The 17,370-nt window shown below is 31.4% G+C and overlaps 1 protein-coding gene across 3 annotated transcripts in view; it reads right to left on the reverse strand.

Annotated features, from left to right (window-relative positions):
* Positions 1 to 552: 552 nt before the first annotated feature.
* Positions 553 to 17,370, reverse strand: part of SMC2 (structural maintenance of chromosomes 2) — a 169,523-nt gene continuing 152,705 nt past the window's right edge. For all 3 annotated transcript variants that reach the window (XM_085824803.1, XM_085824802.1, XM_085824804.1), the window contains 6 exons: positions 14,388 to 14,582; positions 12,117 to 12,317; positions 9,064 to 9,189; positions 5,833 to 5,984; positions 2,493 to 2,640; positions 553 to 824 (listed from right to left, as the gene is read on the reverse strand). In XM_085824803.1, the coding sequence (XP_085680929.1) occupies positions 711 to 824; positions 2,493 to 2,640; positions 5,833 to 5,984; positions 9,064 to 9,189; positions 12,117 to 12,317; positions 14,388 to 14,582 (936 nt within the window). In that variant the 3' untranslated portion in view covers positions 553 to 710. The remainder of the gene's footprint in view (positions 825 to 2,492; positions 2,641 to 5,832; positions 5,985 to 9,063; positions 9,190 to 12,116; positions 12,318 to 14,387; positions 14,583 to 17,370) is intronic.

Raw genomic sequence — 17,370 nt, forward strand, 5'->3', positions numbered from 1 at the left:
TTGCACATGTATACATATTATTTATTGCAAAATTTTATGTGTGCAATCAAGTCCTCTCTTCAAGGAAAATAATATCATTTAGCACATCTGTGATAAAATACCTGCTTTATACATACTGAAATTTTCTTACTCCAACTCCAAATAAAAAAAAGGGAGGGGGGAAGAGAGCAAGTAGAGATTTTATTATACTTACTCCACAGCAGTGTCCATCTTCCTTCACTTTAAATTTTATATACATATGCTTACATTTGTTTCTCCAGTTAACAATGCTTTATTACCATTAACTGATAACTGCTATCATTCAAAAAGATCACATTAGTTAGAGTAAAGAGAAGAGACATCACAAACAAACATTCTATGTAAATATTAGAAATATTATAGGGTAATTACCTCAATTTAGTGTTGAATAAATGGTGAGTAATATGGAAAAACAGAAATTTTAGCTACACAAAAAAATGCTATACAATTAAGGACAATTCCTACTTACCAAAAAATTATTAAAAACCAGATAAACAACTATTAAAAACACAGAATCATCAATAAACACACCAATTATAATTCTCATTAAAAAATTTATTTTAAACTGTACTAATAAAAACTACAAAAGACGCATAGTTTCACAAATTGAAGGGAAAAAAATGTTTAAGACAAAATACAGAAATATAAAAAATTACAAATAATTTACAGTTCACAACATATACATGCTTGTTTTATTTTCGTCTCAAAGCAGTTCGTGTAACTGAAGACATACCATCATTGAACTGAGTTTTAAAAAGAACATTTGCATTGTTGAACATTCCATCCTTTAGTGATACTATAATGAACTGAAAAATAAAAGCAAAATTAGCAATGCAAAAAAGCAAGCAGAATTGCAAAATAGTAACAAACATGAATATATTTTTCTGATATGTTTTTCAGTTTCCAAAGCCTTTGATTCCAAAACATCATTAAGATTTGAAATTAAAGATATAACTTATGCAGCTAATAAAATTTTAATTAAAAAAATAATTTATTTTTTCTTTTAGTAAAAAAATTTTAAAGATGAAAAAAAAAATAAATAAGTACAGAGAAGATATTTTATTATACTCAAATCATTTCACACACCTGCCACACTATAAAATTAATACCTTACACTTCAAGAACAATAAAAGAGGGAGCATGAAGTTTTTGCATGAAGCAGGAGTTGTGTGACATTTTAGTATATTTAGTTTCATATATACTGAATTTACTATAATTACGTTAAACATTAGTGAGTGATCTTAAAATTTTTAAGATTCTATAATAAATAATTCCCCCATTTGTGCAGGGAATTAGATACTTTTTAATACGCATAAATTATGATGTTAATCTTAGCATTCAGCAATATTTAAGAGAATCTCTATAACCAGTGTATCAACAAATCGACGACCAAAACCGCAAAAAATAATATAGTTGTCTATGGCTAACTTCCTATAAACAAAGCAGCTAATTGTATATCTCCATTATTGTTTTAATTTGCAGCATAAAAATTTGGTTGAGTTTAGGCTGAAATATTATTCCACAGAAAATCCAATTTAAGTCTCTAACAGAGCAAAACTACAGCTGATTTATTATTCAGAAAGTGGAAAATATCTATGTTTTAACAAGGTCTGTAATGTAATAAATTAAAAAAATATTTTAATTCTACTTATTTCTCAGAACATTGTACCATTTTTCTAAAGAGATAACACAAAAACTGATGAAATTTCATTTATTTCATAATAGAAACTGAAAGCAAATATTCTTTATTAATAATAATTATGGAAAGAAAGTGTTGAATTTATGGCATAATTACAAACTGGATACATTTTATTAAACACAGTCAATTTTAAATATGAACCAATTAACTTTAAGTTAATCTTATTATGCTCATTGTGGCCCATTTCTAAAAGCACAGCTTAATGCAAAAGGGGAATAATGAATAAATAATGCAAAAATTAATTATTTTCATTTAAAATGTTTTAGATTTATTTCTTCCAAACCATGGAATTAATAACTTTTCTTCAACAAAATTGAAACTTAAATAAATATAATATTCGTGTTTCAACCTTCTGCCATTAAAAGCAAGATTTCAAATTTGTGAAAAATTAAAGCATTAAGAAGGAATACTAAAAACCATTAAAATATTAATTTAAAACTCAGAAGGAATTATGGATAAACAATTATTCTCCCTTTCCTACCCCACCCTGACAGAATTTTTCTGTATATTTTTTTGCCCACCAATAGCTAAGCAATAGAATAAAAGTAATTTAATCTAGATTCAAAGCCCAACAAATGGGCTGGCACAGTTTTCATGGATTTCTCCATGTATATTACAGGACGGGGAGTTTCCCTTATAAAGTCTTCCATGAAAGCATTCCTCCACTGAAGCAGACAGCTTTTGAATGGTTTGCTATAATCTAAATAATCCACCCATACAGTTTTAATAAAAAATTACAGTCATGCATAGCAAAATAATCAACCAAATTTCCTACCTGAGATTTTTTAAAGTGCATTCGCAACATTTTACCAATATTTTGAGTATGTGATAAATCCAACGCAGCATCAACTTCATCTAATATATAAATTGGAGCAGGATTAAACAATAATAAAGCCAAAATCAATGACAAAGCGACAAGTGATCTGGGGGAAAAAAGGCTTTAATTAGAAGAATAATTATAATAAATTCTAATGGCACTTAAGTTAACATCATACAATTTTTTCTACCAGAACTAGCTCTACAGCAAAATATTGGGTTGAAACATAAGTAACGCCCCCCCTTTTTTTTTGAATTAAAAAATTTTTATTTTAACAAAACAAAAAACAATAAATTAGTCAATAGTATCTGAGTTTATAGACATTTCCGATAGACCCAAGATATCGAACTATAGTCATTTGGCTACAGCCCATTCGTTCGACTAATTCTCGAGTTGTTTGATGTGCGTCTTTGTGCAGTTTATTCAAATGCTCTTCATCAAACTCATTTGGTTGTCCGGAACGAACAGCGTCAGAGATGTCGAAATTTCCAATTTTGAATTTGGCAAACAAATTTCTTGCACTTCGTTCAGGCATTGCACCTTCTCTATACACTTCACAAATCTCTCAGGCTGCTTTTGCAGCATTGGAGCCTTGATTAAATGAAAAACAAAGAAGATGTCGAAAATGATTATTTTTGTCAACTTGGCAAACCATTTTAATGATCTGAAAAATAACAAAAATTAGACAAAAAATCAAATACGCCGTCTTGTAGAGGGAAAGATTCTCTTTCGAATAACATAAAACATTATGCCAATACATTTTATTTTTACCGCGTAATTTTTAACACAACATAAACGGATATTACTTATGCTTCAACCCAACACTTGAAAACTGCTAAAATAATGTAAAATGAATACAATTTCACCGGTTCAGTTCATTTTACTTTCTTATGAAGGTAAAATGAACTGCATGTTAATTTCACATTCTCAAAAATTATATTCACACTGGTAATGGTCAGTTTTGTAAACATCATTGTTCTATACCTCCTCCACCAAGTGAATTCAGTATTTGAGGTTTAAGTTATCTGTGTTTTACAACAAAAGAAAAACTAAATACATACAAATTAAAAACAGGTTACGATATTGCGAAATTAAATTACCCGGAACTGCTCTCTTCTCATAGCAGTTGTGAACATTAGCATTTGCATTACAATTTCACAAAAATATTATTAACCCATTAACCACCAAAACTACAAGGAATGTTTCTTTTCTCATGAAAATAATAAAAAATATTAAATTAAGCATTTATAACATAAATTTACATTGAAAATGAAAAAAAAAAAAAAAAATGCTCTTACCTGTGGAAAAAGCGAGTGTTGCGTTTGCGCAACGTCAGCAGAGTAAGACTACGGATGTTGAGTGAGTAGGATTGTACTTGTGTGCGCTGTTTCCTTTGAGTGGAGCACTGGATTACTTTTTCGCTGTATATTGTTTTATAAATCTACAAATCACTTTCCTTGCAATTAACTTAATATTAAAATATACATTATATTTCTTTGATCAATACAGATTATTTAATTTGAAAGATTCAAGCATGAAAAGCTCCACTACAATCATGATGTAAAGCTACATTACATACTTTGCATCTATAAACAGTCTGGCTATGACACTCTTTACAACGAAGTCTTTTGTTATCATCGGACTTTACGATAAAAAGTCTACGATCTCCATGCAATGGTTTTTGAATGCTGAATTTACTAGGTCTTCCTGTTGCTGATCTATTTCTGGCTAATTCTACACTCTCAGTAGGAGTTTGCAAAAAGAATAACGCAAACTCGCGTCTGAAGTCTAAAAGACACTTTTTGTTTCCAGTAGTAGAAAGTCGTGATATTTAGCAAGTTTAGATACGGTCTCACCTCATATAATTTATCAGTATTGTCAACTTGACTATTGTCAGATGCAAATTCTGCTTCATATTCCTGTACTACAAACGTGATATCAATTCTCGTACAACAGGAACAGAAATGTCCTTATCAAAAGACCAATACATTTTTTCTTGAGGTAAAGAATGATATCCTGTAAGCAATAATATTCCAATAAATCTTCTCATATAGGCTTCAGATGCAATAAATTCTGGGCTTGCTTTTTTTTTTTTCTGTGCGTATATATTTGTCTGTTCAACGAAAAGAGAGTAAATGTCTAAACCAAAAAGAAAATCGAAAATCTGTGCACTAGTTTTATCTTGTGTTTTGTCTTTTATAATTTCTCTTCTATCTCTTTCTTCATGTTCATCCTGAGACATAACTAACAGTTCTTTTTTTCTCCACTTCAAGATTTCAGTCTTCTGCTTTTTAAACTTTTTAGTATGACTATAACTACTTTTAGAAGGCTGAAACTTACTTCTTACATGACTTTCAACTTCCCCAGCAGTATCATTTGGTAAAATATCATTATCATTATTTAAAACATTGCCATTCCTTTCTTCTTTGCCACTAGCCTCTGCAATTTCTGGGGGAACAACAACAATATCAGTTTCATTCTGGTCATTATTAACATTATCATCATCTGATCTTCATCAAAAAATCTTTGAAGGGCTTCTTCTAATGTAAGACACCTCATTCTAGGCATTTTTAAACAACCAGAACATGAAACAGAACATCGAAAGGAATGAGTGCAAAAGGAGATTGACTACCCATTTCCTGCTGACGTTGGGTCGCAACACCTGTTTTCCCTTCTCTCCCAACACAAATATAAACAACTGACTGATGTTCTGATAAACAGTGACCTTGACTAAAAATAGATCACTCATAAAGACTGCAATTCTTTCGTTAAATATTTTCAGCAAAAATACCTGGTCGAAAATTTTGCTTAAAGTATGAGATTAATTATTATAAACAAAATGATTGTTGAAGGCAAATATTTTTTTACAGAAATAATCTTCATAATATTTCCTACACAAAATCATCTGCTGGTATAAAATATCTTAGGTAGTTATATTTATATACGCATTTATTTTGACCGTTGCGTCAACGCAACACCAGCGGGTAATCGGTTAAACAATACAAAATTATTACTAAAAAATAGGAAATAGGATGAAAATATGATGATGATTATTCAAAAATCACTATTTTTGCTGAAAATGTTTTCGAAACTTCAGTAGACATTCCATACTAAAAATTCCTGATTTTTAAAAAGCAGAATTTGACTTGCAGTGCATATCTACATAAAGGTTATGATAACATAATGAAAATAATTTGATTAATAAAGGCAAAACTTTCAAATCAGGATGACTTAATTATTTTATCACTTTTAAACTAATATTAAATAGAGGTTTAAAATAAAACCCAATTTATCTCACCTTTGGCCGCCACTTAATTCATTCAAAGATTCCTTCCAAACATCTCCAAAAGCAACTTTAAATTCTAAGCCATCCAATACTGTTTGTCCAGACTGTGGCACAAGTTTTGCATTAGTACCAGGCAAAAGAGTTGTGAAAATGGACCCAAAATCCTATGAAATAACAAATATGATAAAATGCATATATTCTTAAAACTTCCGAATTCTCATCATGTATTTCTAATATTAAATGCTACATCTGTGTTATGACTCACAGATTAGATGATTTTTGAAAATCTTATAAGATTGGAATGAATTATGAATTTATGAATAAATTTTAATGGTATCATTGCTAGGAAGAAATGTCTCCTTTTCTCATAAAACATGAAGAAAATTAACTAATTTTAAGTAAATATTGTTACGAAATGTCCAGGCCCAGTGAGATAGCTTCTCCGCAAAGCAGTTTTTATGTTGCCATAAAATGGCAAGGAATGCAGGGTTGTCATATGTGGCAAGAAATCGCCCATTTGGAGACAAAATTGGCGAAAAACCATGGATGTATGGAGAACCTTCTGGAACGAATTCTTACCAGTTCAGCTTAGAATGTTCAAGAACACCAGTCAAAAGTTATATAAACCTTGCTGGTCTTCAGTCAGTCAGTGGTGTCTCGTCTAGCAAGTCAATCGTGTTGATGGCCAGGCAGAGAGTGCCGAGTGGGTCGTCGAGTACACCGAAAGAGTCTCGTAGTGTTTCGCGGGTAGTGCATTGTCGAGAGAGCGTGTTGAGCTCCGGGAACGACTGAACCGAAGAGTCGGGAGCTGTGCTCTGTGTGTCGCCAAGTGCATCGCGAGTTGTAGCTTGGAGAGTCTCGAGAGTGCGTGGAGTTCCGAGAATGACCAAGCAGAGTCGGAAGCTGTACTCAAGTGCTTTGCAGTGAAGCTGTCTCCACCGTGACAGCCTGATAACCTGGAGGCTGTGTTGCTGATCGTGTCAGCGTGTTTATAGTAGTTCATCGATGACTATAAAAACGTGTTTTGTAGCTGTCCTGACAATACTGGCCAATAAAGTGTGTTTCGATACTTCATCAAGTACTATTGTCATTATTCACTCCAAATCCTCATGAACCCCATACGAACGTGAAGGGAGAAAATAAGGTAACAACTAGTGTCAGAAGAAAAATGCAACAATTGGTGTCAGAATTGGGATTTGTGAGTGAATGCTAGTAACCCGCCTGCAGAGGAAAGCCATGGTGGAGGAGATGAAGACTTTGATGAACATTTTAGCCGAGATAAAAGCCAGATATTATGAGATAAAAGCTGGATATACAGAGATGACAGCTGAGATCAAAGCCGGACTGAAAGAGAAGAAAGCTGGACTGGAAGAGCAGAAAACCCGATGAGAAGAAATAAATGTCGGCCAAGAAAAGGTGCAAGAGCAGCTCCAACAGGTGAAGTGGAGCTTACAGAAGAAACTGGGGCCGTAAAAGATGATGTGGAAATGAGAGAAGTGGCATCTGAAGAAACAAAGGATGAAGAAATGAAAGAAGTAGCTAATGAACTGCCTGAGAAAGATCAAGAAATGATGGATGAAATAGCTAACGGTATTAAAGGAAAAGAACAAAAACATGAAGAAATAAAAGATAGGAAAGAAACTTTTGATTCTCAAGTGCTTGAAGTGGAAGAAAATGAAAATGCAACTGTTAAGTTCGTCAAAACTGATAGTGAATTTACGAAGTCACAGTTAGCAAGTATTGAACCATCTGAAAGTGCATGTGATGCAGAGATGGGAGAAGATGATGTACAACTTACGCAGAGTGCTCCAGTATTGCAAGAAAATTCGCCCACTTCGCAAACTATGTGTGCGTCTCATAGTGCAGGTTTTACAGACAAGGACTTGATTCTAAACCCGGATACTTCTGCTCGTAAAGGATTGGATTCTATTCGCGACCCTGGTGCAAACATAGGAACTGGTTTCCAGGAAACGGAGGAAAATAAGCATGTATCAATTGCTAAATATACCGAGGTGAACTGTATGCTTGCTGAGAATGAACTACAGAGTGGTGAATAAACTGTTTCAGATCTTCCTCTGGATGAAAAGTCTGAAAAGACTATATCTTCAGACTGTGATATGCAAAATGCATCCGAGAACTGCAGTGCAAAAGTACTTGACCCTGGTATAAATTAATGAAAAGACCGAGACTGAAATTTCTTCTTAATTTTAATTTGTATAATTTAAAATTGTTATGTGTTTAATTTGTCTGTATAACTTGTACATAGTGTAAATGCTTGTTTCTTTAGTTACGTTATTTGTTTGTTTTATTACGTTTTGTTTGGATCGAATTAGGCTTCTGACCAAGGGTTGTACTGCCCGGGACATGCAGTCCTTGGGAGGGGGCAGTGTTACGAAATGTCCAGGCGCTGTGAGATAGCTTCCCAGCAAAGCAGTTTTAGGGTTGCCATAAAATGGCAAGGGAAGGCAGGGTTGCCATATTTGACAAGAAATCACCCATTTGGTGACAAAATTGGCGATATGCCATGAATGGATGGAAAATCTTCTGGAACAAATTCTTACCAGTTTAGCCCAGAATGTTCAAGAGCACCAGTCAAAAGCTATATAAACCCTGCTGGTCCGCAGTCAGTCAGTGGTGTCTCGTCTAGCGAGTCAATCGAGTTGACAGCCAGGCAGCGAGTACCAATTCGGTCGAGTGCACCGAAAGAGTCTCGTAATGTATTGCGGTTAGTGCATTGTCGACAGAGCGTGTTGAGCTCCGGGAACGACTGAACCGAAGAGTCGGGAGAGCTGTGCTCTGTATGTTGTCGAGTGCATCGCTAGTTGTAGCGTGGAGAGTCTCGAGAGTACGTGGAGTTCCAAGAACGACCAAGCAGAGTCGGGAGCTGTACTCTAGTGCTTTGCCATGAAGCTGTCTCCACCGTGATAGCCTGATAACCTGGACGCTGTGTCGCTGATCACGTCAGCATATTTATAGTAGTTCATTGACGACAGTAAATACGTGTTTTGGAGCTGTCCTGACAATACTGGCCAATAAAGTGTGTTTCGATACTTCATCAAGTAGTATTGTCATTATTCACTCCAAATCCTCACGAACCACGTACGAACGTGAAGGAAGAAAATAACGTAACAACTGGTGTCAGAAGAAAAACACAACAATATATTAAAATAACCTCTTAAATAGAAAAAATTTAATGCATATGATAACCTTCTACTTTTAAAATAAAAATATAAGTGACCTTACCTTGTTGACTTGTTCACAAGCATCTCGAAGCGAAACTCTTTTCCGCTCATCAAGTTCTCTGATGAAATCTTCAATTACTTTCTTGTCTTGTAACACAACTTCTTTTTTCTTCATAAGATTTTCAAACTGTAATGATGGTAAACATTAAACACTTAGTTTATTCATGTAATTTTTTATGTTATTTGTGTATCTATTTTTATTATATTTCTTTTTCCCTCTTAAATGAAATTTTCTGTTGAGATGACATTTAATTACATAATTTATCCCTTAAACTTATGATGTACCTCATTTTGGCATTATACTATCATCAGCTTTAAATATTTCTTTTGCTTCTTTTAAATTCAAATCAGATATAGTCCTTTTCCATAGCAATTTTGAATTAATTTCAGTTTTATAAAATGAGAATGAACTTTAAATTTATATGTATAAAAAATTTTAATATCTAGAGAAAAGTTATATAGAACAAAATTGAATTTTTATTTAAAGCTGCCCTCTTTAAGCAGAAGTCTACTTTATAGTTATAGAAAATTTAGCATATAAAATTCTTTAATAACACAGATTTTATTTACTTTTGAAGTTTTAATCTTCTATGATAAAGAAGAACTTCTTTATCATAGAAGTTCTATGATAAAGAAGAATGATCTACCTTGTGGTGTAGTGTTAATGCTTCAACGGTGTGGTGTTGAACTCCAGTGAAAATGCTAATGTTAGAACACAAAATGAAAATTTTATTTCATGCCCAAAAAATGGTTACATACCATCAACAACAGAAAAAACCTAAATCTTTTTCTTAAAATCAAATTTTATACATTTTACGTGAGAGAGCAATACGTGGCTCTCAAGCTTGCGTTTTTAGCATTGCCAGCAATTTAATTATTTTAATAACAACTATTGAAAACGTATTTGGAAGCTAAATAATAATAATTTTCCTCTTATGCTCACGAGACATCCTTGTCCATATTAATCTTCAGTTTCTTCTTCCTTTATGCGACCTTATCACAGCCTGATATTCATATACCAAAGTCCTGGATTTTTTTTTAATAATGTTTTTTTGCCCATTTTTTTATATTGGATCCTACATTTTTTTTAAACCTCTGGAATACTAAGACAAATCTAACATCAAGCAAAAAAAATTCCCAATATCACAAAACTGAAGTTTTCTTGCAGTTTTAACAATGTTCAAACTCAAATTCAGTGTTCGTGTCCAAAATGTTATGTCAACATTTAAACAAATTGCAGAATGAAATCAAAAGGAAGAGGTGAAGGATCATCTTCATCAAGTCAATAAAAAATTCTTGTTTATAGTATATAGCAGGGTTGGCCAAACTTCATGTCAGGAAGAGCCACACGTTTGAATACGGAAATGTTCGAGAGCCGTATCTATATTTTCTAAAAGCCACAAGTTCATATTTATATCTTTATACAAGTAGTGGAGGAGGTTTTAAATAAAAAGAAATCCTTGATAACTTTGTACAATATTTCAAATTTATTTCTAAAATAATAGCAAAATACATGAAAATCAATATATTCTGAAAGCAAAAATATCAAAAAAGGGAAGAAAAAGAAAAAAATTAATAACTGTCAAAACCATATAATCTGGTTTCACAATTCACTACTTACGGGAATGCTAGTGCAATTATTTATAATTTTTATAAGCTGAACAATATGAAAAAATGAACAAAACAGAAATGAACATGCAGGCGTGCATATACAATGTTTCGGCAAAACATTTAATTGGTTATAAAGATCACTCACTATATCCCTTCAACTGGACTAGCCTTAATTGATTTTGTATCGATAAGGCAAGCTTCAGACCACTTTGTGAAAATACTAACAACCAATGATCAGCAACTCCTAAGCTTCAGTTTCCTTGGAAATATTTTACTCACTCTTTCGGGTATCATGTTTTCAAGATTACCTTATGTTCAGCTGTTTTCATCTGAAGAAAGAGATCCATACCACTTAAAAAAGGGCTTAGTAACAGATCCTATTCATATTGTTTCCCAAATTTAACCTGTGCAATCATTTATCTATGGCTCATTTAAAAAATGAAAGGTAGCCATAATGTAATACCGACATAAGTACATATCTACTCCCTAAAACTGGTTACAAAACTCGGTACTTTTCTGTTTTGCCAGCACAGGCGATAAAGTCGCCAATAATGGTGCAACCAATGCCAAACAGAATATCCTTGCTGATAACCTTTTACACCTCATTTTCAAAACAAGTTGCAGCCATTTCTTATCAGATTGATACTTTCAATACTGGCATACAATTATGTATAATTTTATGACCCAAGGCCATTTGCAGTAATTAAGTTAATTAGAACACCGCTCACCCGGAAATATAGAAAAGGCAAAGTCAAGGGTTAAATTCATCAATTCTAATGAGAATGCCCTAGCGAAGTAAAGCACTGTGGTTTTACATAACTTCTGAGTAAGCTATTCATACGAATTAAAATAATTTTTGCATTTAAACTTGTATTCCAAATTAAGATCTAACTTGAAATTAATGTAGATAATTACTGAGAGAATTAGATTTTTGTAGCGTAGTTTACGTGAGATGAGATAACTTGAGGTCACGTGATATGAAGCAGCGAATCAGGATGTTGTATCATGAAAGCATAGTAAATTCTTGAATTAATGTCTTTTTACAAATTTATTGTCTTTCTTTATTGGTTTTTTTACAAACTTTTAAATGATATTAAAATGTTTATGCCTTCAAAATAAAAATTTCTTAGAACTAACATTTGTTAACATTTTTTATGTGTTGTTAACATTGTTGTTTGTTAAAATTTTTTTATGTATGTTGTCGCCAATACAGTCTGCTTGTCGAGATTTGCGCCGGTGAAACAGAAAAGTACCGAAAACTCTTAACTTCTTCTTTTTAACACAAACCAACTTGGGAATAGTTAACAGAAAATTTTAAGAAACTTCCATACCTTTCACTCTGGATTAGAGTTTTCAGAAACACAATGTCCCACACCTGCTTTTAAAATGAAATCTAAGAACAATTAAAATATACTAAAAATGAGTCAAAAATTGCATAATTACTTGTTCTTCAACAGATGATAACATGTTCTGTGCTCGCATATTGACACACTTGTGTAATTTTTCTTTTGTTTGTTCCAGTTTTTTCAGTCGTTCACTCAGCCCTCTCAAATCAAAATTCTGAAAGTCAAATTCTGAATTCGGGACACCAAAATATTTCTTCTGTCCTTCAATCCACTTATGTTTTTCCAAGAGATGTTTAAGCTGAAGAAAAATATAACAAGCTTTTCAAACAGTAGGAATAAATAAACTCAAATAACAGGAATGTTTCAAATATATATAGAAATTATTTATGATGGTCACCATTTACTTTGCTTCAAAATATGGAACATATTTTGCTTATAGCAGTGAAAGATAGATTTTATTTTTTTAAAGCTATTTCACAAATTTATGGTCCCAGCACACAACAGGATTTTTACTCAATAACAGAAATAAAATTAATCTGTTTAGATAATTATTTCATGAAACTTAATTTGTTGATAATTTCATATGTTTAACTACAAAAAATGCAGCAATTATTTTAATTATAACATAAAATGCTGTCATTCTTACACATAGCAGCATTCAAGCAACTCAGCATGCATCTAAGTTCTAATTGTAGTTTTGTAACTATGGTGCAGCTCAGCCCATTTCACAAAAGCTCTCTTTCTCTTTATTAATTAAAACTTTAAAAAATTATAAAAAATCTGAAAGCATTCAGATTTTGTATTACACCTACTGAAGATTTTTTTTAACATTTTGTGTTACCTTTATTTATTAAATAACATGTTCTTCGCACTTAAACCATAAAATTCAATTCAGCAGCAATATCACAAAATATTTAAAAAGAGCATATCTTTATAATTTCTGACACACAGTCTCGTGCAGTTGCAACAATCTGAAAAGTGAAAGGCCGTTTTATAGTGAACGATGCAAAATGCCAAAACGAAATTCTAGGCACATTTCCCTTTGGGCTAAAAAAATGCAATTAGCATATCCATCCACCATATCCAAATAACCTTCGACCTATTTACTGTGTAAAAATCATTACACATTTTGGACCAGGAAACATGAAAAACCCTTGCTAGAATTTTGAACCACAAATCTTCCAGTTGCTAGCTGGATGTACTAACCACTTTCAGCATGAAAAGGTACAACATATACCTTAATTTTCCCTCATTTAAATGGCAATAGGGGGAGATTCATAACACTTAGTCGATCAGACTCAGATAATGATGAATTATTATGCACAACTTTTAAATTTTGGTGATACCATAACAATCAATAAATGTCTTTGGAATATGAAAAATCAACTGTGCTTATGCTAGGATACAGACGATGGATCTTCCATTCGCCAGCTAGGTATGTTAACCATTTACACCATACATAGGCGAAAGCAGTAATTTCTTCCAACTATTGATATATAAGTGCACATACATGATATGTTGCACAAAAATGTCTTATGAAAAAGCAGGAATGCACAATAAAAAATTATCTTTAAATGATTTGAAGAATACAGCAAAATAGCATCACTGTTTTTAATTGATTTTGCAATGTAAAATCTTTTGAGAAGGGAGAAAACATATTTAATGTAAATAATTCTTATATATATAAAACAAATTAAAAACTGGGCTTAAAAGAGTACACAGTAATATAATATTAAAATTATACAGCGATCTAACAGAAAAAGGGATAAACATTTTTCTTAAAATAGCAGCACAAGTACATGATATGCAACACAAAATAGCAATACAGATTAATCATATATATAAAATGGAAAGTTATCGTTTTGTAAATTTTAACTTGAAAAATTGTTTTCTCAGAGAGCTAATTAAAGCACAAATTCTTAAAACCAAAAGATTTTAATGTATACGAAATACTGAAATACAGCATCACCGGGCCACACTATAAAGACAGCAATTTTAATTTCTGTTTTATTGTTAATTATTTTCGTGGTGGCATTTACTTCAAAATAAACTGTGTGATCAAAACAATTTTAATGTGCAAACGAAAATAATTAAAAAAAATCATTATGTATTTAAAAATTTTAAAGTTTTATTTTAAAAATTGTTTTAGCTAATGCATAATCATTTACGCTTATCTATTTTTTCATTGTTTTTATAGTCTCCTCATATGCTGAGGGAGTAATAACATTCCTTCAAGGTTTTAATCATCAATACATCATACTTATTCTAAATACCATATCTAGACAAAACTAATAAGATTTAATTTTCAAAAAATAACAAAAACATTACATTACAAATGCAAGGCAACTTTGTATATTAGAAAAGATACCTTCTGTTGGGCATCCACAGCTTTATCACCACAATTTTTAATGTCATGTTCCAGCTGTTGCATTTGCAGTTCAGCTTGAGATATTTGTTTCATCATAGACTCTTTTTCTTTAGTTATTTTGCTTATTTCACTACTGTGTGATTTCATAACTGCTTTTTGAGTTTTGACTTGCTCAGTAATCAATGATACAGATTCCTGAAAAAATAATGAATTATTATTAATACAGTATAATGATACGATACAAATTTTCAGTTAAATCTCAATTATCTAAAACAGTGATCTACAAACTCTTTTGATTGTGAACTCATAAGACAAAAATAATTATAAGTTGTACCCCATATAATACCACTTATAAAAATGGGGTACAACTTATAACAATATACAGTGGTTCACATTTATTTTTGCTCCTTTGCATTTTTCAGCTTTCTTTGTAAATATGAGTTATTAAATATTAGTAAAATGACTTTATTATTTTTTTACATATACTATTGATTTTGTATTCGAAAATCTGCTTGTTTTTAAAAAAAGTTATTAAAAATATTTTTGGTAAAAAAAATTATTTAAAAAGGTTCTGAAAATGAACTTAACATAAGTATTCAGACACTTTGATTTAACAGTTTATATTTAATAAAAACATGAAAATATGAGATATTCAATATTTTGTTGGATATTCTTTAGCTAAATTTACACTTTTCATGTACTCTGGCAATAATTCAATTAGTCTTTTTGTGTAAGAATGTTCCATTAAAATAAATAAAAGCCATTCTTACATAAGAATGGCTTTTATTAGTTTTCAAAGGAATATCACGTTCCTTTAATCTTTTCTCCAATTCACTTCATACATGATCCAAAGGATTAAAGTCCAAGAATATGGAGAAGTTTTGATAACTTCTACAAATAATCAGGGCTGTGGAGTCAGAAGGGAAAAATGACTGACTCCGACTCCTGGAATTTTAAAGACTTCGACTCCCTCATATATATATATATATATATATATGTGTGTGTGTAAACATATACACATGGTTTGCAGCTTATTTTTTTAATATAAAAGAAGTAATAGATGCTACAAAAAAAAAAAAAATGCTGGCATGGCAATTATTTATATTAGTTAGCATTTATTATGAAATGGAAAAACTGGCATTAGTTATTTCTAAGAAACAGTATAGCTACAGCACGACTTTCTTTGTTGGAGGGCCATAATAGATCCAATTTGATAAACTTCAGAGCTGAGGAGATTCTTTCCACACTAACTTAAGTAGGAGGAAGAGCTGTTACTGTTAGGTCTACTTCTTTTAACTTTTCAGGATAGAATTTTTATAAGTTCTAAAAGAGGTGCCTTGCAAGCACAATCATATTTCTCTAGTTCTTCAAAGGCCGTGTAGAAATCTTGTTTGTATTTTTTCATTTTTATATCTAAAGGCTCTTGGTTCTTCATTTTCATTCGCTTTGCCTTAGCCTTTTCAATATTATCCAAAAATATTTCTCAAAATCTAATTCATCTTTGGAAGAGGATGATAGAGGCTCAACTGCAATGTCTGCAGTTTGACTGTCCTGATTCGAATTCTCCAGTTGTTCTGAGAATAATTTCATTCTTAATGAAAGTTCATAGATGGCTGTCTTTGTATTTTTAATTTGTTCATCATCGAAGAAAATATGGTGTTTTGGATCTACATATACTGAACCCAGCAAGATCTCATTGTCTAGCAAAATAGTTTATCTTTTCTTCATTGAAGAAATGATTCCTTCTGCAATAAAACCTCCATTTCAGAAAAAACAAACATCACATTCTTCCATTCTTGCATCCTGTCAATTCTTCCGATTGCCGCTTTTTTGTGGCTATATACGATGTAGAAAGAAGAGTTTCCAATTCTGCAAGATCATTCCATAGTCTTTCTGTTAGTGAAACATTAGGGTTATCTATATCTTCTAAAAAAGTTCTTAATTATTACAACCTCTTTATCATCAAATATGTACTTCCTTATCATGTTGCTTGATCAATAGCTGCTCCTTTTCCTGCTCGCTTCCTAAGAATGGCATCAATTTTGGGAGTTCTTGCTGCTATTGCTGCTTACCTAAATTTACCAGTGAGATTTGTAACTAAATGAATCAGTTTAATCACTAATGGCAAATATCGCATCTATCTTCTTCCTTTTTTATATTTATTTATTAATATGTCAATAAAATAGAAACTATTTATTAATGTTTATAGTCCATATATAAAAATAATAACTCAGCTTGTCATTGATTTTTTTTCAATTCATTTTAATTTCATTTCAAATTCAAACTGTCCAACAAAAACCGGAGTAGGAGTCGACCTGTTTTTAGCGACTCCAGCTCCACAGCACTGAAAATAACCACAAGTGAACATTTAGGGCAGTATAATAAAGATCGTTATTCTGATAGAACTTGAATGTATTTTGAATTCCAAGTTTTCTTGCAGATGCTTTTAGGTTTTCATTTAAAAAATTTAAATATTTATACTAATCCATATTATTTTTTTACATACAGTAGATTTCTTATTTCAAAGGCAACAATGCCCAAATTATTACGCCTCTACCACTAAACATAATATTAAGCAACATGTTTTTCAAATTCAGTTCTTAATAAAGATTTTGACACATATTAATTAGTCTATTGCACAAAAATATATCAAACCTTTTAACTTTTTGACTTTTCTGAAAACATAACATTATTCCAGTATGAATAAAACTTTGTTTACTATAGATTTTTTTTAACACTTTCCTCGTTTCTTGCTGACGAAAATTTTCCATCTTGCTGATCACCCACTGTATCCCATTTTATCATATAAAACATAATTAAATGCTTTATATCAAGTATTTTTGGATGTTTTCAACACTTTTACCACCTTTAAAAAGATAACTTATTATATTTTTAACAGATCTAGTCATTAATTTGAAACATCTTACCATGTTCATTTCAGATATAACTGTTAATCAGATCACTTTTAATATATTGTGTTAAA

Source organism: Stegodyphus dumicola, chromosome 10 (genome assembly GCF_044657685.1).
Source record: "Stegodyphus dumicola isolate Sdum_Otavi_A_Nest chromosome 10, ASM4465768v1".
Classification (NCBI taxonomy): Eukaryota; Metazoa; Arthropoda; class Arachnida; order Araneae; family Eresidae; genus Stegodyphus; species Stegodyphus dumicola.